General features: G+C 39.8%; 1 protein-coding gene across 2 annotated transcripts in view; it reads left to right on the forward strand.

The window, feature by feature from the left end:
• JAG2 (jagged canonical Notch ligand 2) overlaps positions 1 to 23,640 on the forward strand; it is a 71,736-nt gene that overhangs the window by 15,908 nt on the left and 32,188 nt on the right. For both annotated transcript variants that reach the window (XM_065636164.1, XM_065636165.1), the window contains exons 3-5: positions 11,409 to 11,463; positions 18,322 to 18,576; positions 19,692 to 19,752. In XM_065636164.1, coding sequence (XP_065492236.1) covers positions 11,409 to 11,463; positions 18,322 to 18,576; positions 19,692 to 19,752 — 371 coding nt within the window. The remainder of the gene's footprint in view (positions 1 to 11,408; positions 11,464 to 18,321; positions 18,577 to 19,691; positions 19,753 to 23,640) is intronic.

A 23,640-nucleotide genomic window follows, 5' to 3' on the forward strand; every position in this document is an offset into this window, starting at 1 on the left:
TGACTGAGAGGTCTGGCTTTTAATGGGAGAGGTGTTCTTCAGATAGCGTGGAAGAACATGTCTGTCTAGACCTGTGATACTTGACTCAGTGATGTATATAGACAGTGCAGCAGCACTTCTAGTGGAGTAAGAGTAACTAGGAATAGCACAAGCCTTCATCTATGTTACATAGAAGCCAGTAGGGACTGGTTTTAACTACTGTATGTATAATAACTAGAGTCTGAAGATTAATTGCCTAATTATTTCGGTTACCCTTCTCTGTAAACCTCAGTTTAGTTTTCCCCAAGACAAATACTGCTTTTTAATAGTTAAACCAGGATCTGTATCGCAAACGTGCTGATAAATTTTTGTGTTGAAAAATTGCTATTAAATCAGTAAGCTTAGTATTTCACTTGACGCTTGTCAATCTTGTTGTATTTGTGCATTTCTCCTATCTTGCCTTGGATGACAGGATGTTCTGCTTTGTGCTACCTCAATTAATCCAGACAGCCTTTCAGGGGCGATTACTTTTTCCTTAGGGGAAGTTTCAGAAGAGCCGATAGTCCTCAAAATCTTTATTCCAAATAGTAAGATCTCCCAGTTAAATGCTCTAGCTCAGCTTGTCTTTTCCCTGAATAGCATTCGTGGCATGTACTGCAGCAGTTACATGGCATACATGGTTTGGTGATTTCTTTTCAATTATTTCACGTGACATTTCAGTATGGCAGAAAGAAGAATCTTGATTAGGTTTTTCAGTTATGACCTCTGACATGGCTTTCAAAGAGGTGTTCTGGGAAAATTATAAATCTAATTCAGAACTGTGTTTTCTTTCTTCTGGCTTACATTTTCTCCAAACATTCCTTGGTCATTATTTTGATTACCCTGGGATACATACCAATGGCTCAGGCAGGCATGCAAGATCCTCCAGTGTAATTGAGTTTAAGTACTCTCTTGTTTTAATATCGGCCATCAGAAAAAGTGGAATACTTGCTTCAGAAAAGCACCTGTACTGAAACCAGAGTCCAGGGAACATAAGCAAATGCTTGTGGAAGGTTAAGAGCAAGAATATAGAGAATTTATTGTAATTCTCCCAACTTTTATTTTCAGCCTGAGAACTTCCTGAACTAGTTGATTGGTCTCTGCTCAGTATTTGTGCCAGTCTGCCCTTGGACCCACAAGGCTCTTAAAACCACTTTGCCCCTAGGCAACCTGTGTAACATTTTGCCAAACTTTACATGAAGTGCCATCTTATTTCTTTTCTTCCGACCGTGGTTCCTGTTATCTTGATTTGATCCCCTTTAGTTTTTGTCGAGAACAAGAAAATGGTTGATCTATTCCTAACCATCTCCAGGGTCTTTTGTAGTGTTCTAAACTTCTGTTGCATACTCCAGTTGTCTCTCTTCCGTGTGGAGTTTTGATCAACTCTTTAATTCCTCTCATGGAAATAATTTGATTCTTTCTTCCTTCTTGTTGCTTTTCTCTGGACCTTTGATTTCTGACATCCCCCTCTTGGGGGATGCTGTCCCTCCCACACTGCTTCCTTCCACCTGCATTTACAGAATCCCTGTTTTCCCCCCGTTCTCCAGGCTCCCATCTAGCCAGGGTGCACTTTCCCAACTGACTTCTGAATATTAAGTAGTCAAGACATGGATGAGAGTGGGAAGCAGATCTGTTGCTGTGGTCTTATCAAAGAACTTGCGTTAAGCTTGTGAAGGCAACTTGCTTAGCGAGAAACAAGTTGGCTTTGGTGGGTTGAAGGACCAGCTGTTTATGGAATTGACAAGTCACAAGACATATTTTGTGATACCTTGCTTTATCAATGAAAGCTTGCACAGAAGAACAAAGTCACAGATGTCATTAACTCAGGGTTATATGAGGTTCTCTGAAAATTAGTTTATATTCATCAAGGTTGGAAGTTTAAATGACAAGATTTGAAATACTGTACTCCCATTATGACAGTTGGTACGAAGAATTCTTAAAGATACCATGGAAAGAGAAAGAAGTAATTGGTAAGATGAAATTGTGTATATATTAGTAAGAGAACTGGTTTAAAGACCTCCTGGAATGCTACTATTCTAGTCACTACAGTAAAGTTGTAGTTACTAATAATTCACCTAAGATTAAAAAGATTATTTTTTTCATGAGTATTATGCTTGCTCATCTGGTAGGCAAAACAAAAATATGTCACCCTTGATGTATTGATTATTTTTATAAACCAATACTTTTGTTGAGATTTGTGGTACACAGGAGGTGTCTAGAAGTGGCATAAGCAGAAGGTATTTGCAGTAAAATAAGTGTGTCAATAAAATGGGTAAATGTGGTAGCTGATACCTTGCATTGGTATTACCCATTGATATTATTCTCATTTCTTACTGGAAAATTGCAGTAAAGGATGATTACTACCTGAATAGCTAAATTTTCACTGGTGTGGGGTGTTTTTTGTTTTGTTTGTTTAGTTCTGGAAGTATGAGGGAAATAAATGATTTGGAAGCCAATCCTGTGGAGTTTGTTTAAATTTCAGTGGCCCCAGTTGACAGCTTGGACTTCAGGGTAGGAACTTGGTCTCCCCACGTACAGCAGAGGTGTGTGTGTGCTGGAATCGGGAGGGGGCGGGAAGGGTGGGGATGAACTGCAGACAGCTGTAAAAATCAGAGGCAGGAATTACTGCTGTTCCACAGGACTAGCGCTTCTGCTGTGCGTGTAATGGTGAAAGGCACTGCTTTAAAATAGGGTCGAGCTCTTCTCTAATAGAACCTTTTAGTGTTCTGTGAGCTGGGAGTAGCGAGCAGATCAGCTTTTCTTCTGACATAACTACTGCCTGGTCAGGTCTCCCACAGCTTTTCTGAGTTAAGCAGCTAGTGATTTGCTCCTGGCACTGTGAAAACTGTTAGTGAGGTGGATGCTTCCTATTTACTGAAGGAGGATGCTGCTCCGTCTGCAGCAGCTGTCTGACAGGCTGCGACCAAAGGTCAGGGCCAGTGCTGAGGTGTTGGGAGCAAATATTCAGGTCTCTAAGACCTTTCATTTGTCACAGGGTTGAATCGGCTGAGGTTTGCTTCGAGTTTGTCTAGGGTGCCAAGTTACAAGAAGCTTTGGGAGTCTGTCTGCTGGTAGTTTAGCTTCTCATAGGTAGGTGGAGATCTCCGGAGAGCTTTCTCCTTGCTCTGTATGTGGTGTGAGGCGGCTGCGTTAATGTTCTCCCTCGAGGAGCTCCAGTCGGAGGCATGGCATTTTGGCCTCCTGTGAGCTACCTGAAAATGAGTCATTGTTTCTACAGGCATAAGCTAAAGCTAATATGTGACTTCAGGTGTTTTTTAGAAGTCCACAGCTAAAATGTTTGCTGTCCCAAGACACCCTTGTATCAAGAAACTCCTGTTGCATTCGGCCATAGCAGCAGGATCAGAGTATCTTCAAACTTTCACTTGAAGATCTTCCTGAAATTGTATCATCTGGTAAAGTATGTAATGATCTAGTAGTCTGATCCCCTTGGAGAGAATCACTCTCTGCTCCTGTTTCACAAAGCGCTAGGCACTCCAGATAGATGTTGTAATACCTCTTTGAGTTCCTCCTTGAAGTTGTTTTATCTTTTAGATGCATGCAGCTGGCGGTTGGTAGGATTTTTCCACCCAGATCCTGGGTAATTTTATTTAATGGGAGGTTAGTCTCTACCTGGGTGTTAAATTTGATATATTAACTCCAAGACTGACTCTGACTTATTCACCTGTTGTTTTGATTTGTGCTCCTTTTGCAATGAAATGAGTCTTAATAGTCTAGACATCTAGATATTCCCCTTGCCACCCCCATATGTGTACACACATACACACTCCTCCAGTTTTGACTTTGCTTAGTTTGGGGGAGGAGTGGAATGAAGTGTTCAAACTCATGTAGGCGGAGAGATATCAGCTTGTTGGCTGTTAACCATGGCAAAAAATACCCCCCTCTCCTCCCCTGGTTTTGCAGACTTCCTAAAGACTGTCAGGTGGGGCTAATTCGTGAAGAGATCCCTTCAAACAACAGGAGGGCTCCAAAGCTTGTAAACACTGTCCTGCTTTTGTGCCTGGGCTGGGAGGAGTCTAACTGCAGTAATTGCTCTCAAACAGAAAGCTGCAGGTTGCTCAACTGTTTTCTGCTCTCTGCTGTTTGCAGTGTTTTAGCCTGGCCTTCCACAGCACTCCTAACAATATGTGTGTGTGTGTGTATATATATATTTTTTTTTTTTTTTTTTTGGCCCTGGTTTCCAAAGGGAAGGCTTTTGTTTAGGACTCGTTATGCCAATGGTGCTTACTTCTCAAATGAAAAATGAGGGTTTAGAGGATGGGTGCTTTTATTATTTTGTGTGATGGAATGGCCTTTGCGTTCAGCAGATGAGTTCTTGCATGCGAGCGTGGCTGAAACATCCTTCAAGTTTCAGAAAACACCTTCCCCTCCCTCTCCCCCCACAAATGGGGAACATTTATTCCTTCAGTAAAGGTCTCAGTTATGTCTTTATAACGTCTGCTTCTAAAAGATCAACCTGCAGGCCTTTTCCATCTGTCTGCCTTTAGAGCTGTGTTGACAGTGAGTCCTGGACCTTCTCAGAATATTTCTTCATTTCTCCCTTATTCCCTTTGCACTTCTGGCTTATTCATGAGGAAGCTGTAAGGGCTTGCCTAGCTGCAGAGCTCCTGGAGAAGGAAACAGAATATGCCTGCCTTCAGGTCAGCTTTTTCCATGGCAAGCATGCTGCTTGGGGGAGGGAGAGAGGTGCTGGGGGGTAAAAAAAGAAGGCAAGGGGGGGAAGTCCTCAGACCTGTGTTTGTCTGACTTGTCTAGAAGTTTCTTAGGAAAGCAAATCTCAGAGTTGACTGTGCTGATCAAGACTTAATGTGCTTGGTTGCAAGAAATACTGGTGATGACTTACTAGTGGTATAATTTTTGTAACCTCTGCAGTAAGGCTAATGATGTGCTGCTGGCTTTTGACCAGTTTGTTTTTTTCTTTTTTACTGTTGAAATGTTCGAATAGAAATGTTGCATATCCTTGATTGAGGTTTGAAAGGAAATGGTATGGACTGGTGATGAGGCTCTGTGCTTACTGTGTGACTGGAACAGGAAGATAATCTGGGCTCTGGATTTGCTTAGGAGCTATGCTTTTTGATAATTCATAGCCAGTTCCTGATTTTTTTCTGAGGTTTTTCCATGTAGAAACTCCAGTCAAAGTCCTTTTATTCACACAAAAGTGGTAATTCTTTGTTTAGAATAGAAGTATTTTAATACACAATAGCTTGTTATTGATGTGGAAAATATCAACTATTGATTTAACCTCAACTTTTTGTAGTTTTCAGGCTTTGAGTTGGAGCCCGTAAGTTCTATACCTGATTGAAAATGCTGTCAGCAGATCGATCATCTTTCTTGGGCTAAAAAGTCTGACATGTCTGTTTTGCCAAAAACAAACAAAACCAAAACAAACAAAAACCAAAAAACACCACTTTTGAATGTTGATTGCAAATATCAAGGTAGTAGTAATAGTTCATGTAAAGAAAATGCCAAACTGATATTGCAGGTCTTGTTTCCCCCCTTCCCAGTAAGGAGGTAGCTGGGATAGTATGGGGAGTGTTTTGTTTAATGTAAACAGTGGAATAATGCTTTGAAGTTGCTTTTGCCAACACCAATCCTGAGAAACACAACTGAAACAGCATAGCCAGGATAAACAGGCTTAATTTCTATCTTTCCAAACTGCCTGGTGTATCTATTTAATTAACTCCTACGAAATGGTTCCCTCGTAAAGCTGAGCTTTTCTGCAGAAGTATGCTGATGGTCCTCTTCTGACTCGTAGCCTTTAACATCATCTGGGGTTTGATTTGATGAGCACAAGTGCTGCCTTGTGTTTAATTCTCTATGGAAGATAAACCTAGACACCAAAGTCTGTAGAATCAAGTATGTTTTCAGTGCTCTGTATTCACCCCCTTGTGTGTATTATGCATAAAATACTCATGAATTTGAGACATTCTTGGGGTGCTTGCTGGAAAAATGGAGTTTTCTGTTAAATTTATGCCGGAACTTAAACACACATCTATATTAATCAGTGACCCCTGTGGATAACTTTTTACCTTAAATAGCTTATAAGCTAGCCCCTTCTTGTTCATGATCTGTCAAAGAGCTGGTACACTGCTGATGATGTGAGGGGTTTAAAGATTCACAGTATGGGTAGACCTTACATTCTGGACAAGAGCTAAATTAATGCAAGTTCTGTAATTGTTGTCTGGAATCGTAATTTAAGAAAGATGTTATCTGGTATAAGCATCTGTACTGTAGAAGAGTTACTTGCAGGTTGTGCTGGGTTGCCTATGTTAGACTTTCTGTTGAAGAGTACAGACGTGACTAATGCAAGTCAGTGGTAGAGCTGTTATAAAATGAGTATGTCCATTACGTAAGCTAAAAGTATCCTTCAGAACTCTTATCCATTATTCAGGTTATAGCTCTTACTCTGGTTATTGGGCAGGGTTACAGTGTGGGTGAGTGTATGGATATTAAAATTTTCACTAATAAACGTTTCTGGTAGTCAAACAAATGTTTCTGATAGTTGAGCAATAACTGGAAAGCTGTCAGTGCAGCATACCATGAACATATTTGGTAACAGTGGTGCTTTAAGTTTTCGGCTGTTCTTTTGAATTCTGCATTTCTTTTTAAAACAACTTGAGCAAATACTTTGCAAGGCTTGGTACTTTGGGGCAGGCAGGGTGGAGAGGTGTGTGTTTGTGTGGTGGTGTGTGTTGTTTTTGTGTTTTGGTGGGTTTTTTTGTTGTTTTTTTTGGTTGGTGTTTTTTGGTGTGTTTGTGTGGTGTTGTGTTTTTTTTTTTTAACTGGTAGATTAAGGATCTGTTTCTGGTTTTGAGGTGTAGAAACTGTAACACGATTATCCTTCACACTACCGTGGAGAGGAATTCCTCTTTGTAGTTATTGACTAGCTGGAAGTGAGAAGAGGTGACAGGTTGGGTTGGTAACATAATTGTCTTCTCTAGAGGTAGGATAGCCACAAAATCAGTTTTTCTGGTTACGTTCCTGCTGTGTCTGTTGGGGGTTTTTAAGGGTGACTGTAACTGTTGGTGTAGAGAGCAGGAAGTTGCACAACTGAGAACTGTCCCAGCTGAAACTGATTTTCCAGTAAATGTGTGTTTGTCTATCAATACCATTTACTGCCATTTGAATAACATCTCATTTCTTAAAGTGTGACTACAAGTTCTTCCTAAAATGTTACGCTCTGCATGGTTGCTCATGTGTAAAGGGCCAAGTGCTTGACTGTTAGACCAGAAGTAGACAAAGTGAGGCTGTGGGATGCCAGTAAGTGAAAGGATTTAATAGTGTGGGTCTTGTCATTGTTGCGTGTATTCTTTAAGCTTTTTATAGATGGGCTTATAGTTCTTGATGGTCACCAGTGGGAGGAGGGTAAAAACAAATGCTTTACACCAGGCCTGTGTAAGCTGGGGCTTGCAGATCCATGTCCTTGCACTGCCTGCCAGCGGGAGGCAGCAGGAGCTGCGTGGGCTGCAGGGTCAGTTATTTGGCCAGAAATTCGGTTGTTCCACATCTTGGAAGAAGACCTGTGTGCCAGAGTCATGGTTACTTGTCATGTACTATTAAGTTTCTATAAGGCAGTAGAGGAATCTTTTCAACTGCAGAGTCTGTGCTAGCTTAGATGGTCAGATTTGCCACCAGAGCTATGGAACTCTTAATTTTAAGCATGTAAAAATGGGTAGAATGCCTATCTGCCCCTATTCACACCTTCCAGCACGTGCATGCTGGAGCAGTGCATTGCATGGAGCTCTTTTTACCCACAGAACTTCTCTAGCATCCTAGATGAAGATACAAATCTGCTTTCAAGGGCAATGATGGGAAAGCATAGTTGACCAATATGTTTCTTAAGGCAGCAAGTCCAGCTTAATTTCCGCCCCCCCCCCCATATTAGCCTGTGTGGGCAGCCAGATGCAGCAGCCAATTTGCAGTAGGAAAGACCAGCACTTACATAAGATGAGTAAGTGGACATCTGGAAGCACTTGAGCACTATTTTGTACTTCTAAGACAAATCAATGGAACACAGGAAAACTGATGTTAGAAGATTGGTTGTTAAAAGCAGGGGAAGTGGATAACAGAGCTTTGGATCATGCACTGACTTGCAGAATTCTGCCTAGGTTAGCACTCTTAATTTTGACCCAAAATAAGGGGACTTGAGATTGACAGAATCAAACTCGAGGGCTTATTTTCTGATACTGGTCACATTGGTTTTTCAGATACAGTTTTAGGAGATGAGTACCAGGTAGTGTGTTCAGAATACAGTAGGATGCTATCCTGCTTCCCTAAATGCTGAGACTGGGGGACAGGGGAGAGCGCACAGTTGGAGGGTGAAGCTACTGCGATGTTCCACTAACTTTTGTTTTCAAAATATTTGTGGAGTTGTGAGTTCTGTGATGTTGTTGTACCTCAGAAGCAGAGGCATTCACTGTCTCAGCTGGTCTCGATCAGTTGCCCTTTTCCAAAGGAATTCAAATATGCCTCTGTCCAGTGTAGTCACTGCTGAGCTTTTCTTCCCTCCTCCCTTGAGTGTAATCTATTTACCACTAAACCTTTATCCGTTTCAGTGATTTACCGCTAAACCTTTATCTGTTTCGATGATAGAAAACTATCTATCTTGGTATATGTCTGAAGCTGCAAGTACAGAAAAGTATTTCAAAAGCATAGTTTGTGGTTTATATGTTAATGTAACTAAGCAATTGAAAAATATGCATTCAGTTAAGTTCATTTCTGAATAGACTGATCCCTTGCTGTAGTCATGAAGGACCTCAAGCAAAGAGCCCTTCTGCTTAGCGCGCTGCACTGATGTTTTTGTTGTTGTTGCTGCTGCTGTTCTGAAATAGGGATATTTCAGTGTTACGATCAACCCTCCTTGGTGGGGAGGGTCTGTATGTAACAGCAAAATGATGCTAAGCACCCTGTGAAAGGCAGCTGAATTCGTCAATAATCCTCTTCCTAAGACGGTGCTCTCAATTTATTGGCTGAATGTCCCCAAGTCCACGTGAATTCATGGATTATTAGCCTGTGAATTTTGTGCACATTAAGGCTTGGCTCTGCTGTGTTTAATGAGCTTCAGTTTTTGGTGTGGCTTGCCTCTAAGCCTAAAGATGTATACATGAGGGTTTTATGATAGCGGTGCAAGAAGTTTCTGTTCTTAGAGGTTTTTTCCTTGGTTTTAAATGTGTGTGAGAATCTCAATAATAACTTGGTCAAGCTGGAAGCTATCAAAGCTGAAGGGTTTGACATCTGCTCTTGTTAAACTCAACAGGTAAACATTACATGTATGCATAAGGTAACTTTTTCCTAAATAAGTTTAGTATTTGAATATCAATATCTATCCTACATACTTGGTCATAAACCCAAGAAAAACACCCGAAGCCTTGCTTTAGTGAAGTAAAGCCTTCATGTTTTTTCCAAATCATTTTAAAACTTCTTTCTTCAGGGGAAAGTATGCTACCAAGTGTGCTTCCTTTAACAATTGTGTTTCTGCCGTGTCTTTTCCAGGTTCGTGTTTCACCCTACCCCTTTCATGAGAAAGAAGTCTAAGTTCTCGATAAATGCAGGGTGGATTTTTGTGTGTTTCTTCTTTAGATATGTTTTTTTCTAGAAAACAGCAAAATTATCTGTTATATAGACTGGGTTTTTTTTGTGCACTTCTGAAGGGATGACTCTGATTTTATTCCTTCTTTTTATGGTCTTCATTTGCTTAAGTCTTAAATATTCTAGCTGTTTCCCAGTCTTCAGAACCCCTCACTTCATTCAAACCTTTTAGGGCTACTTCTGAAAAGGATTTCTGTGGCTGAGCAAAGCTGAAAATTAGATGCAGTGGGAGGAGAATAATAATTCAGTCCTTGCTTTGTGTGGGGGGGATGTTTTTGTTTTGCTATTAGCATACTTCAACCCACAATTTTTAATGCTGTTATATTTCATGCTTTTGAGAAGATGCCTTCAAGGGCTTTCACAAGACAGCAGAGAAGTAAAACTTAAACTACTTTCAGTTGGCTTTCTTGTAGCAGCAATGTTTGCTATTACATTGGTTCAAAAGGAATTGCAGTTTTTGCATTGTTGAAATTTGCTGTTTGATATTTGAATACATTCTGAAATAAATGTGGTTATGTTATACGTCATTTTAATGTGCTTTTCTCACTTTGTGGGAGGTGGGGTTTTTTTCGCTGCTGACTTATTACTTGCTATTTATCTTAGATTTATTTTAGACTATGGAAATTATGGTAGACAAAAAGCAAATTCAAGTGATTGTCGTATTCAAGTTCAAATGGGTCGTAAAGCAGCGGAGACAACTCACAACAACAACACATTTGGCCCAGGAACTGCTAATGCACAGACAGCAGTGGTGGTTCAAGAAGTTTCACAAAGGAGATGAGAGCCTCGAAGATGAGCGTAGTGGCTGGCCATTGGAAGTTGACAATGACTAGTTGAAGGCAATCATTGACGCTGATCCTCTTACAATTACATGAGAAGTTGTGAAAGAACTCAACATCAACCATTCTATGGTTGCTTGGCAGTTGAAGCAAATTGGAAAGGTGAAGAAACTCAATAAGTGGGTGCCTCATGAGCTGACCGAAATTAGAAAAAAATGTTGTTTTGAAGTGTCGTCATCTTTTATTCTACCCAACAACAATGAACCATTTCTTGATCGGATGATGACGTGCCATGAACAGTGGATTTTATATGACAACAACCAGCTCAGTGGTTGGACTGAGAAGCACCTCCAATGCACTTCCCAAAGCCAAACTTGTACCAAAAAAAAGTCATGGTCACTGTTTAGTGCTCTGCTGTCAGTCTGATCCACTACAGCTTTCTGAATCCCGGTGAAACCATTCTGTCTGAGAAGTCTGCTCAGCGAGTCAATGAGATGCATTGGAAACTGCAACGCCTGCAGCTGGCATTGGTCAACAGAAAGGGCTCGATTCCTCCCCACGGCAACACCTGACCGCACGTCACACAACCGACGCTTCGAAAGTTGAACAAATTGGGCTACAAAGTTTTGCCTTATACACCATATTCACCTGACCTCTCGCCAACTGACTACTACTTCAAGCATCTTGACAACTTTTTGCGGGGAAAGCGCTTCTACAGCCAGCAGGATGCAGAAAATGCTTTCCAAGAGTTTGTTGTATCCTGAAGCATGGATTTTTGTGCTACAGGAATAAACAAACTTATTTCTTGTTGGCAGAAATGTGTTGATTGTAACGGTTCCTATTTTGATTAATAAAGATGTGTTTGAGCCTATTTATAATTATTTAAAATTCAAGGTCAAAAACTGCAATTACTCTTGCACCAACCTAATAATTGCAAATCACTGCTTGTGTCTGGTGTGTAGCAGTAGTTTATTACTATCTAACTGGTGTTTTGTTTCTTTTCAGAGATCATTCACGTTAATAATAGAAGCATGGGATTGGGATAATGACACAAAATCTGGTGAGTATGTATGTAAAACTTGCAGTTTTCACTTTTTCTGTCCTGTTTGTACACAGATTGGGGAGATTGAGGGGGACTGGTATGCTGCTGCAATTAGCCATTCCTCTAAATCAGTCTGAATGCAAGCCTTCTATTTAAGTAAAGGGCATGTACTAATCCAGGCAATGAATATTGGGTTAGGAACTATGAAAAATTACTGATAGGAGAAAGGATGAACAGTAGTAAGTGAAGGTTGTAAAACATGACTCCTAATCATTAGTGTTCAAAAATGTTTAAAAATCATGGTAGGCCCTTTGTTTTCCTTAAAAAAAAAAGAAAGAAAAAAGTCTGTGCTGTAGAGTTACGTTTTAAATTCTCTTCAGTTTACCGGTAACCACATTGTACAACACTTTTCATGATCAGGTAAACAAATAAGCATTCTTCCTCCCTGTAAAGAAACCATGCTTGATGTTTTTGATGGAAGTGTTCTAAATCATGGTATGATTCCTTCTCCATTTGTTTCTTCTCCAGTACTGAAAGTTACCTTGCGTTTCTGGTCTCAGTAGCAGAGCAGGGCTATTGATCTGAAGGAAAAGCAGGATTATTGCATAAATACTTCAAAGTCATATGAAGGTGCTGGTTGCCATATTTTTGCTCAAGTAGGACTCCAGTTTTTGAATCTACTCTTTGGTAATGATGTACAAATCTGTCTAAAATAATATTTCTGGATACAAGTGTTAAGTGAATTTAAAACTTCCATTGTGGTTAATGATGGACCACTTAATCTTGTCTGGGATCAATATAGAGGAAGATAAGGGTTTCGATATTGAGATAACAAAGGTTTATGTCCCAAATCATCATCAGTTTTTAATTATAGGTTCAATTCTCTGCTGCTTCCCTGACCATCCTTAACAAGCATCAAGCATAAAAAATTGGCAAAGCTCAGTTGATATTGATATTAAGGCTATGTTAGAGTTTCAGGGTACTTTTCTTTGAAGTATTTGGATCAGTCCCACTTGCATTTCCTGACAGACTTTCCTAACTTAGAGATTTTCCTGACATACGCCATCTCCGATGATAGACAAAGTAATGATGAGTTTGTACTTTGTTCCTGAGCCCACCCTCTCTTAGAGTTAAGCTTCTTATTTCATGCTTAACAGCTCCTTCAACCTTTTCTAATAGGTATGTTTTCTTTAGATCCCTGGTAATTTATGTTGCTGCAACCCTTCAGTTGGTTCACAGCCTTCTTGAATGGCACTTCCAAAAGCTGGGCATGGTATTCAAAATGAGATCTTGTGTGCTGAGCAGAGTAAGCCTGAATCTTGAATAAGTTTAGATATCCTACACAGCAACAAATCGGAGGCATCCTCTTGAATGCTTCAATCAAAAAGTACTACATGAAGTTAATTCCTTTAAAGAGGTTCCAGCTTGGGAATAATTTACCTAGGGGCAGCTAATACAGCAAATATTGAAATATTCATGCCCTAGTTCTAGGTGGCAGAACATGAGATGGTGTAGAAGGGGGTGAACATGAAGAACCTATCTTGCAAAACAGATCTGTATGCATTTAAGTGCTGAATTTTGTTTTTCAATAAGCTACTTAACAAATAATGGTCTTGTAACTTGCTATGTTTATGTCTTAGAATCTGCAGAATCCTCTTGCAAACCTGTAGCTTTAAAACCCAGGTTTTAAATATGCTTGATAAGGGAACAGCCACTTTAGGCTTGCGTTAAGTCTTTCTTACACTTTTTAGTTTTTTAACATGCCCTAACAAATCTGTTTACTTGCATTGATGTCATTTTTTTCCCGGAACTTCAGGCCAACAGGTTATGTAGTGTATTCTGGAGGCCCAGTGGGCCATCTCCTTAATTTAACAGTTTCCATGGACTAGGGGAGTCAAGTTACAGTTTAGTGCTCATGAGAAACTACTAATGGAATGATAACTTCCCTTTAATATAGGCTGCCAGGTATTGCATCTGAAATTTCGAAGGCTTCTCATATTACTTTAGAAAGGCTTTCTTGGCCTATAATTCAGCAGAAGACTAGCTTGTCTTGGTGAAATATTTCCGTAGTCTGTTTACTGATTTCATGATTGAGACCTGCTCCAATTTAGAGTTGCATAGGATTCTTAGGAAGAATGCCTTAATGCTGAAGGTGTCATGTGTGGTGGTGGTGGTTGTTTGGGTGTTGTGTTGTTTTGTTTGGTGGGGGTTTTTTTGGTTGTGGGTTTTTTGTTGTTGTTTTGCTGTTTTTGTTTTGTTTTATTTTCCCTCTTTTGAGTGGTCTTGGCATGGAGTCCTCCAATACGTTTTGCCTTGTGAATCTGTCAAAATGCAAAGATGCTTCCCTTTTGTTTCTGCAAGGACTGCTGAACTGCCAAACAGGAACAGATCAGTAAAAACTCGTATGTGAGAGAATAGGAAAGGGAATATGGCAACTCCTCCAGAGAAAACACAGACAATACCTGCATCCTGGAGGAGTGAAGAGAATATCTGTGGAAAGCTGAGCTCCCTCTCGTATCCTGAACACTGAGGTCATCTCTGGATCAGGTTACATGTGTCGTCTTTTGCTACTGTAAGAAAGATTAATCAGAGTAATTGCTAGAGTATGTCTATAAGCTGATTAATTAGTTCCAGAGTCAGGTTTTGCTTTCCTTTAATGGGGTTGAAAGTTAAAGGCTGAAAGTTAAATGCAGGTCCTCTGTTCCCACTTGGACTTTGAAGTGGATATTTAAAACAAACAAAACCCCAAACAAACCAACAAACAAAACCCTCTGAAACCTGGAAAGGAGGAGTTTTCGTTGGACGACTTGAAGGCTTTAGAACAGCTGTCGTTCTTCCCTCGCTCTGTGTCCTAGCATCCTCTGTTCTTCCTCGCACCCATGGAAAGCAAGGCGAGGGTGCTCAGAGCAGGTCTGTGAAGGGCCCATTGCAAGAACAAGTCTGCAGGGCAAACGCTTCCCCAGCGCTCACCTCAACCTGCAAACTTTAAGAGGAGCTGATCAGCCCTCAATTCCCAGAACGACTCCTGCGCTTTTTTCCCCCTCCCACGTGCAGCAGGGTTGGCTCGGCGGGGAGGTTGTGGCAGTTTGTGTTACCGCTTGTTTGCTTTGTGAGGGTGGAGGAGGAGGAGAGGAAACTGCGTTAGATACAGAGCCAGGGTGAGGGGCCTGTGCTCTGTCATCTGTCACAGCGGTTCGTGCCGCTTTCCAGGTAAGTCGTTTGACTTGGCAAACGTTGAGCTGTATAGCAGGGGTCTTGGCAACGCCTAACCCAGCGCTGCCATCGTGACGCGGGACTATTTTAAGTCCTCACGTGTAAAGTAACTTTTCATTTGGCTACGTGTCTACTGCAGAGATGCAGTGGTTGTCTTCCTCCCTCGTGCCAGTCTGTAGGAGACTAATCTGTCCTTACGGCTTTTTGAAATGGTGACTTGGAAAAGGCCGAGGAGAACGTGCTTCCCGAGATGGTCACCTCCTGTTCCTTTGGGCACGAAGTCCTTGTGCTGCTGTGTGTGTTTCCTTGTGAACAGCGACCAGCATCACCTTTTGCATTGCCCTCTGAGCGGCTTGTTGGGAATGTCTGACCTCTGCTAAAAGTTAGGCTGCTGGTAAGCAGGGTTCTTACTTAAGCGTAGTCGTGGCTCAGATCAGATGCTTTCGAAATGCTGATTTAAGAAACACCTTTTAGCCATCAGCTCCTTTTGTGAAAATGTCTGTGCCACTATCTGCTTTTCTAGGGAGGCTCGTAGAAAACTTAGTAGTAACCAAGAAAAAGCAGCTTTATTGCTTCTGAGGTGTGTGTGAGGGGAGGATTGAGTAGTGTATAATGCTTTTTTTGACTAATAATCAGACAAATTCAGTTATGCAGCTTGATGTCTTTACTGAGGGCTAAAAGTAATGTGTGTGAGTTCGTAAGTTGAATTTTAATGGTAAACCAAATGCAGGGAGCAGACTTCTTTCATCAAAACAGTTAAATGTGAGAGACTGAATATATTCAGAAACCCCTTGGTATTGTGGGGGAGGGAGGAGGAACCTTGACAAACATGTTCCTGCCTGCGATTACAGATATATTTGGAAGATGCACCTTCTATTTGAGATCAGTTTTAAATTTGAAGTAAAGCAGGATTCTCGTGCCTACACTGGTACTTAAGAACTTAGTATTAGAAACTAAATGTCTTGGAGATTTCCTGATGCCTTTTATGATTCACGTTAAATTATTTGGCTTGCTTATTTAGGCTGCTAAGCCCTACTCTCACTGATACAAGCTAGAGGAATAGCTCTTCAGACTCAGAATACAATTTCTTTATTTCAGGAGTTCGTGAGATAAAGTTTGAGTGTTTTAAAAAAGAAAGCTGCTATTGGGTTATTTCCCCTGCTCTTGACCCAAGATATTAAGAGGATTGTTCTGCATAGGTGTATTTGCAATAGCTGTAATGCTTGTTCCAGTTGTTTAACTGTATCTGATGAATCTGCATGAGCCTGGAGATGCTTGATAAGATTTTTATTGTATCAGCCACTCCTCTAATCTTAAGACCTGTTCATCAGTCCATCTGATGCACTCTGAGGAAATGCTTTTATAGCAGTGGCTGTTGCAGCCCTTTTTAATGAGCTTGTGTTGCTTACAGCGGAAAGTAGCTCTGTAATGCATATTTGCTATTTGTTTCAATTCCTTGACCATCTAGCTCTGTAATGCATATTTGCTATTTGTTTCAATTCCTTGACCATCCAATGATGCAGCATTTTTCCTTTAGAGTTTTTTGTCAAGGTTTTCAGATCAATAGCCATTAGAGAAGAATGAGATTATGAAAAGATGTTGAATCTAATAACGAAGCTTTTAATGGTGACTGGTATTACATATCCTGTTCAGTCAAAACTAAAATGCAGGCAGTCTTTTCTAGCTTGCAGGTTTCTTGTCCGCTCTGCTGCTGACAACATGCTGCTGGATGACATAGGAGTTCACAAATAGGAGTTCGAGAGTTAAAGAACAGAGACTTTAATGTGTCTTGTCTAACTATATAATATGTTTTATGCAGACTAGTCCAGACAAGCATGAATTGTAGCCTATACCTAGCAATGCCACTTTTAGTACTGAAGCAGAGATATACTTTGAGTTCTTAATAATTGGAGAACCTTTCAATGTTTAATTAAATCACCCTTTTTTTTTTTTTTAGTTCAATATACCTTAATTTTAAGAGGAAAGACTTTTATAGTAGAAGCAAGCTTGAAAGAAAGACATTAAGATGACAAAATGCATTGCAGAGCCCACTGCTTCTATAGATTTCATTTTCATTAAATGCTGGAGTGACTGAAAATTGCTGCTGAAGTCCTCTTACGTGCTGAGAGGGAAGTGCAGCTTTGGTGACAGATGCACAAGATGCCTCTGTGCTGTCAGTAACTTACTAGGTGAGAAACAGTCACTTCCGGTTTCATTTTCTAAACAGATTAGGTTAATGAATTCTAGAAAGTAAGTAGGTGAAACACATTTGCCGAAAATGGTAGCTTAGTGTTGGTTGCTACCAGCTTAGTGTATTTTGTATTATTAAGAATCTGAAGTTTAGACTTTATCTCGCTATCATTACAGCCTCTTGCTGTGTGCACGGTTTTGGTTCTTCTTTTAACATGCATGTTAAAGAATCTTTACTACTTAAAGAAAATGGACACTGAAGCTCTGAGCTGGCAATATTATAGCTATTTCATAAATGGGTATGAAATTCATGCATACAAATGGAGCTTTTTTTGGTCCTTAAATAGTGCCTGGAGTTCCAGCTGCATCTTGTAGAGTCACCTAGAAAGTCTTGCAGTGGGATTTTACCAGACTGGAATAGTGAAAACCTTTGAAAACTTATCCCTGGGGTTATTCACCATCTACCCTTATCCTTACTGCGCTGTGCTTACTCTTAACATTTACTGAAGCAATTGTATAATTTCATTGTACTCAGTACAATTGCACCTCATGTCCTAGTACTGAAGCTTCTATACCAAGAATAAAATAGATAAAAATACAGAATGGATATTCATAAAAATGAAATTACTTTGTGTTGGCAGTTCCATAATCTTGTATACTAGAATCCTCTACTCCCATGTGGCTGCTAATACTTTGTGTACATTTGGTCTCAGTTAATGGAGCCTGGCAGTAGCAGGGTAAGGCAGGATGCTTGTAGAGTGTATTGCAACAGCGATCATAACTATCAGTAGTTCCACTGAGGATAAGGATAAGCAGGATACAGAGTTGAAAATGGCCCCTTGATGATCCCAGGTTCACTTGTATATTTCTTCTCAAAGTGTCAAATACGAGCTGCACAAAATGTTCTATGAAATGCTTGCTAAAGATGTTTTGCCTTTACTGTAGGGAGAATGGTAAAATGGAAATAAGCTACTTTATGTACATAATGCAAGCCTACCAGAGCATTTACTATTGCTTAGTAATTTTGCAGCAAACTGAGTATGTGTTTTGCTTTATTTCTGAAATTAAACTTGCACCAGAGAACTTTAATATCTCATCTGCTAGGTTATGCAGATTTTGCAATTTTATAAGAACAAAAAGGAAGCAAAAAGAGCCTCAGATCAAGATAAAGCTGCTGGTTGTCAGCGTGTGGGTGTGGTATGTTGGCTGCCTTGAAAAATTAGCTATTTCCTATGGATTATGTTCCAGGGTTTTTTAATATTTCCTTTGGGACACTTTTTAAAATTGGCCTTCCTGTAATGAACTTTGCAAGGCAAAGGAAAACTCAGTTATACAGTAGATCTTTATCATCTTAACATTTTCTTTACTAGGTTTTCTCTTAACCAGTTGAATGCTTTTGATCTGATTTTTATATGCTCGTGTGCTATCAGACTTATCACCTGTTGAATTTACCTTTTTATTTTTTTTAAAAAGGTGAAGACTTGTTAATAGAACGAGTGGCACACGCTGGCATGATCAACCCAGAAGATCGATGGAAGACACTACAATTCAATGGTCCCGTTGCCCATTTTGAAGTACAAATAAGAGTGAAGTGTGATGAAAATTACTACAGTGCTCTGTGCAATAAATTTTGCGGCCCTCGAGATGATTTTGTTGGTCATTACACGTGTGATCAAAATGGAAACAAAGCCTGCATGGAAGGCTGGATGGGAGAAGAATGTAAACAAGGTAGTATTGTTTCCTGCTTTTTAGATTAGCTCTAATGTGTATATAATAGGTATAAACTGCAGTAGATGTTGCTGTAGTGTCAATGCTGTAGTATATTAATTTTAACAAATATAGACTTTGTCCTATTCAAAGTCTTTGTCAAAGCATAATTATAACTTCATCTTGTTACTTCCTTTTGAAATGAATTCGGAAACTGATGGTGGTTAAACAACGCAGAAGAAACATCCTCTGTGAGGAGTGGAACACAGGTCAGGATATGGTGTTGCTTGAGGTGTGTGCTGTGGAGGCTCCACAACAAATTTAGGATTTGAAATAGCGCAGCGTCTTTTTACTAATGGACTTGATTCAATGGCAGTGTTACTTCACAGCAAAATGGTATTTTACATCTGTTAATGTAAGATTTTATTGAAAAGTGATGATATCAGTGATACTGCAGGCTGTAAAAATGCCCTCATGACACTATTTTAACAAATGAGAGAGTTTTACGTGTAACGTGTGCAAAGCTGAAAGCTTTTTGATAGCTTTTAATGTGAACAGAAATTCAAGTATAGTCATCCTTTTTAATGTGCCACTCAACCAAATCTCTTTGTGTTTTGCCTTCAGTCTGGAGAAGTAATTAGTGCTAAAATTGCTTGACATACTCTTCTTTCTGTTGAGGGCTGCTTGGTTTTGATTTCTGTTCCTTTTCAGTAAAAACCCTGTTAATGAGAGGGGAGACTTTTTTTTTTTTTTTTTTTTTTTTTTTTTTAGGTCTTTCTCAAAGTCATGTCTCTTTTGAAGCTTGGGATTTCAGGCATAATAGCAATCTAATGACAGGTTTAAAAAATAACTGTATTTGATAAATGTTTCAGTGTCGACGATCTTGCTGCAAACCTGTTTGACAGTAACTTTTACAATGAGTTACCTTAAGTTACTTTTCATAAAGCTTTGTGATGGGGTTCTGCTTTCTGAAATCGTAAGCTGGAAGCAACAACTGTTGGAACGTGGCAAGGCAGTCAGCACAACCATCAAATAGACTAAATGACAGAAGCCCTACCTGAACAGTCCCAGGTTGCTGCTGTACTAGTGGGTATGTAGCTGCCCAGACTGATGCCTAAACTTTTTTCTGTTTACAGCTGTATGTAAACAAGGATGTAATTTGCTCCATGGAGGTTGCAGTGTACCTGGGGAATGCAAGTAAGTCTGCAAGATTCTCTCTTTTTTTTTTTTTAAGATTACTGATCTTTCCAGTATTTTCCATGTATGTTGCTACTTTTAAAAAGTCTACTTTAAAATGGAAAAAAATGTATACAAAACAAGGGTGGAAATAGATCTGAAGTAGATTGCACGTGTGTAAAAACTGCATATACTTCATGTTGCTGTGCAATCCTATTCTATTTTTTTGCGCATCTAGGGTGGAACAGATTTACTTCGTGTAATCCAAAACTATGCCTTTATCAAATGAGAATAATGTTTTTCTTTTTTTTTTTCCTCCTTTCTTTTAAAAATCCATAGGAGCTTTGATCTCTACATACTATTCCACTCAAATAAAAAGGGGAACTTGGTTTTTGGACTATTATCACTGGGAAATACTCACAGTCCTAGAAGGCTCAATATATGTATTTGATTATCAAAATATAGTAAACTTAGCTTTTCCAAGAAGAAAGGGTTTTTTTTGGTAGCAATGAAGATAGCAGTAGCAACCCCAACCTAAACATACTACCCCAAGGTTTTTGGCCCCTAAACGTGAGAGAACAGAGCCTGAAAATATTCCCTTAACTTTGTGATGAAGCTGAAATAGACTCTGTGATAGCAAGAGAAGTTCATTGTTTTCTTGTGAAAGTTCAGGCACCCAACATAGTAGGTCAAGGAGAAATGTGTGTTATTTTTACTCTGGCTGTTGAAGAAATGGGACAGGTCTACCTGCAAGTTTGGGATCCTGTGTAAGTTACTGAGTTTATTTTGGTCAGAGTTACATGCATCAATGTGAGACTGGATTTGTGCGGTGGTTCCTTTGTAAGCTGTATCGAACCTGCTTGCTTGGGATGATGTGAAACTGAACTGGCTGCCAGAACCCCTGGGAGCTGACAAATTTGTGGGAAGCTGTGATAGTTCAAGTCAGTTCCGCTTCATCCTGCTTCTAGTAACTACTACAACCGTCACAGAAGTGGCAGAAATAGCATGCAGGTCACTTAGCTTTGCTGGACTTGGAGCTAAACTGGGACTGAAGTGCTAGTCTGAGCTGTGACAGCTACATCCTGCTGGACAGCCTGAAGTTTCCGACAGTGTGGTATGGCAGACAACAAAGTTAGTCTGAAGTCATTGCACCACAAGAGTAGTTTCTTACCATCTCAAAACTTCCGACTTCTAGAAGATTTGGTGTGTTGTAGCTCTCAAATCTGACTGAAAACTGTAAATTCCAGTATATGAAGTGCAGCGCTTCAATTCATGTACAGTTTCACTCCTGGAGAGCTATAAAACATCTCTTAAAAGTTTTTTCAAGGCAGATGTTTAAACCATGGCTTTCTTTTTCTAAGAAAGAATACTTCTATTTAATGTTATTTGGGAACTTTTCATATCATTGAGTATTTTGCTTGCGATTTCAAGTATAGCGTGCCCCTGCTGTTGTTGGTGATATTTTAGGTTACAAGCAGAGATTGTGGTTGAGAGCTGGGCAGTATCACTTCTGCCTGAGTAAGAAGCCCTCCTTGCCTTGAGCCTCCCAAGAATACGTTTTTTCCCCTTGAGAACCTACTCTAATGAATTTTGATTCATGTAAGTGTTTCTGGAGCTCTGTAGGTATCAAAGGAGTGCCCTACGAGCCTGGGAATGTTCGAATTTGAACACAAGGAGCCTTTGAATAAAGGTGAAAAAACCAAGGAGCTCAGGCAAATGCGAAACAGTACCCTTTTTGGGGGGAGAGGGAGTGGTGCTGTTTCCTTTTTAGCTTTCATTTCTCTGTGATACCAGTTGTATCTGGGAAGAGAGAAGTTGGGGAGGAGGAGGAAAGTTTAAAGAAGGGAATACAAACCTTTTCGAAGATGGGGAGCTGGGTAGCTATGGTACCTTTTCTTAAGGTGTCTGTCAATAGGTAGTGTCACAGGAGCCACACTTTTCCTTACAGTATGTCACCGATGTGAAGAAGCATCTAATGTAAGCTGAGGTGTCACCTCCAAGCCTGCCCAGCTAAATGAAGCCCATGAAAATAACACTGAGTTTATTGAAGGGCTGTGACCAGAAAGCTTGTTATTTTGTTCGGTGGACTGTCTCATCTGAGAGAAAGTACTGGGTGAAGGAGTAAGTGACTTAATGTTTCAGGTGGAGCATGTGCTATTTGCCTTGTTTCTCAACACCTGCTGAAGTGATAGATATGCGATCAGCAGGTTGAAGGAAAACAGTGGCCTTTCTATGTATGGCCACTCTGTTTCCAGTAATGCAGAAGGTTCTCTTCTACCTCTTTAAATGAGATTTGGTAGCTTGAGCTTGTTCACACAGATATCTTTAGCTTGTATTCTGCAATAGTTATTAGGCTACATTAGAAATGTTGCTTTTAACCCAAATGGATAATACTTTTTGTAGAAAAATGATGCTGAACTATAAATAAGCAAGGCTTGCAGACGTGACCTTTATCTTCAGCAGTACAAAGGAAGCTGTTATTTAAAAGAAACTGCTATGTTTGGTGCTATTGAATTATAATCTAGGTTCCTTTATCCTTGTTTTTGGACAGTTGCCACTGTCATTTAACAGGTGAAAACAATGTCCCTTTTTTAATTCAGAAAGAAAATGAAAATGTGAGAAAAACATGATTGTGAGTTGTATGGAAATCTACTGGTGCCAATAGGTAGTTAGGTGCCCAAATCTGCAGTGGTATTTATAAATAGAACAGCTGGAAAACGGTTTCTGTCTTCAACTTGTATGAATGTGCAGGTAACTTAAGCAATGGCTCTGAGGCCAAACTCTCATAGCAAGATTCTGTCCTCCATGTGTTGATGTTCCAAAGTAATTTAGAGCTGTTCTTTATGCTAAAAACATCTCAAAAGGAGCTAAATGATTGAAGACTGTTAATAAAGGATATGCTATTGGCAGTAACTGTACATCATCTGTTGGGCAAGTTCGTGTACCCCTTGTTTTGAGGAAGTTCAAGTGTTGTAAAGTTTGGCATTTCTTTTGTTGAGCTCTTGTCAAAGAAATGGAAAATAAGTAGGGAATGACCCGATGTCTCAAAATGACCTGATGTTGGAAATTACTTTTGTGGTATGGCTTGGCCTAGGTGTCACATTTTTGCCATTGTGGAGGCAGTTCAGAAAAAGTAATAATTTACTGAATAACGAGCAAAATTACATCCTTGAGGAAAGCAAAAGCAGCTTAACTGGATCTTGCAAAGATGGGAAATTGGAATCAACTTAAAATAAGAAAAACAAAACCAACCTTGATTGACTTCAACAGCCCAAAGTAGTAGAAAGGATTGTCAAAGTAGCAACGCTGCCAAGGCATGATGATCAGTGGTTTTTGTATATTTTTGCATCATTTGAAGTCCTTTGTTAAATTCCATTAAACTGTCAAGAATGATTTTTGATCTGATAGCTTAATACTGGCTTAGGCTCAATCACCTTATGAAGTTATCAAAGTGAACATAAAAATACAACAAGTGACAGTCTCCTTCCTTGATTAAAACTGCTGACTTGAGTATGTTTGGTACCAGCCATATACTGTCAGTGGGCTTAATGGCTTAATCTTTACTTCCGTTTGATCCAGAGTGGTATGGGTTGGGCAGAAGTTCAGATATGCTTCATATTTGGGCTACATTGTCAAATTCCTGCCAGGATAATGGTATTTTTCAGAGGTTTTTCTACTTTTCCTGTTGCCTTTGAGTGTTTGAATTTATCTTGCAAAGCAAAACAAAAGGGGTCAAATCCCCAACACTGCTCGGCTTGTGTTCAGCTTCTGGAGCTGTGGTAGGACCCAGGTTATGTCCTCGGAAATGCAAGTCTTGCTTCACACAACTGTGATACAAAGATTTATGTAGAGTGTCCAGACTAACTGAAATGAATTAGAAATGGGATTGTTAATAGTACTTTAATGTGA

This window comes from Caloenas nicobarica, chromosome 5 (assembly GCF_036013445.1).
Source record: "Caloenas nicobarica isolate bCalNic1 chromosome 5, bCalNic1.hap1, whole genome shotgun sequence".
NCBI classification, from domain to species: domain Eukaryota; kingdom Metazoa; phylum Chordata; class Aves; order Columbiformes; family Columbidae; genus Caloenas; species Caloenas nicobarica.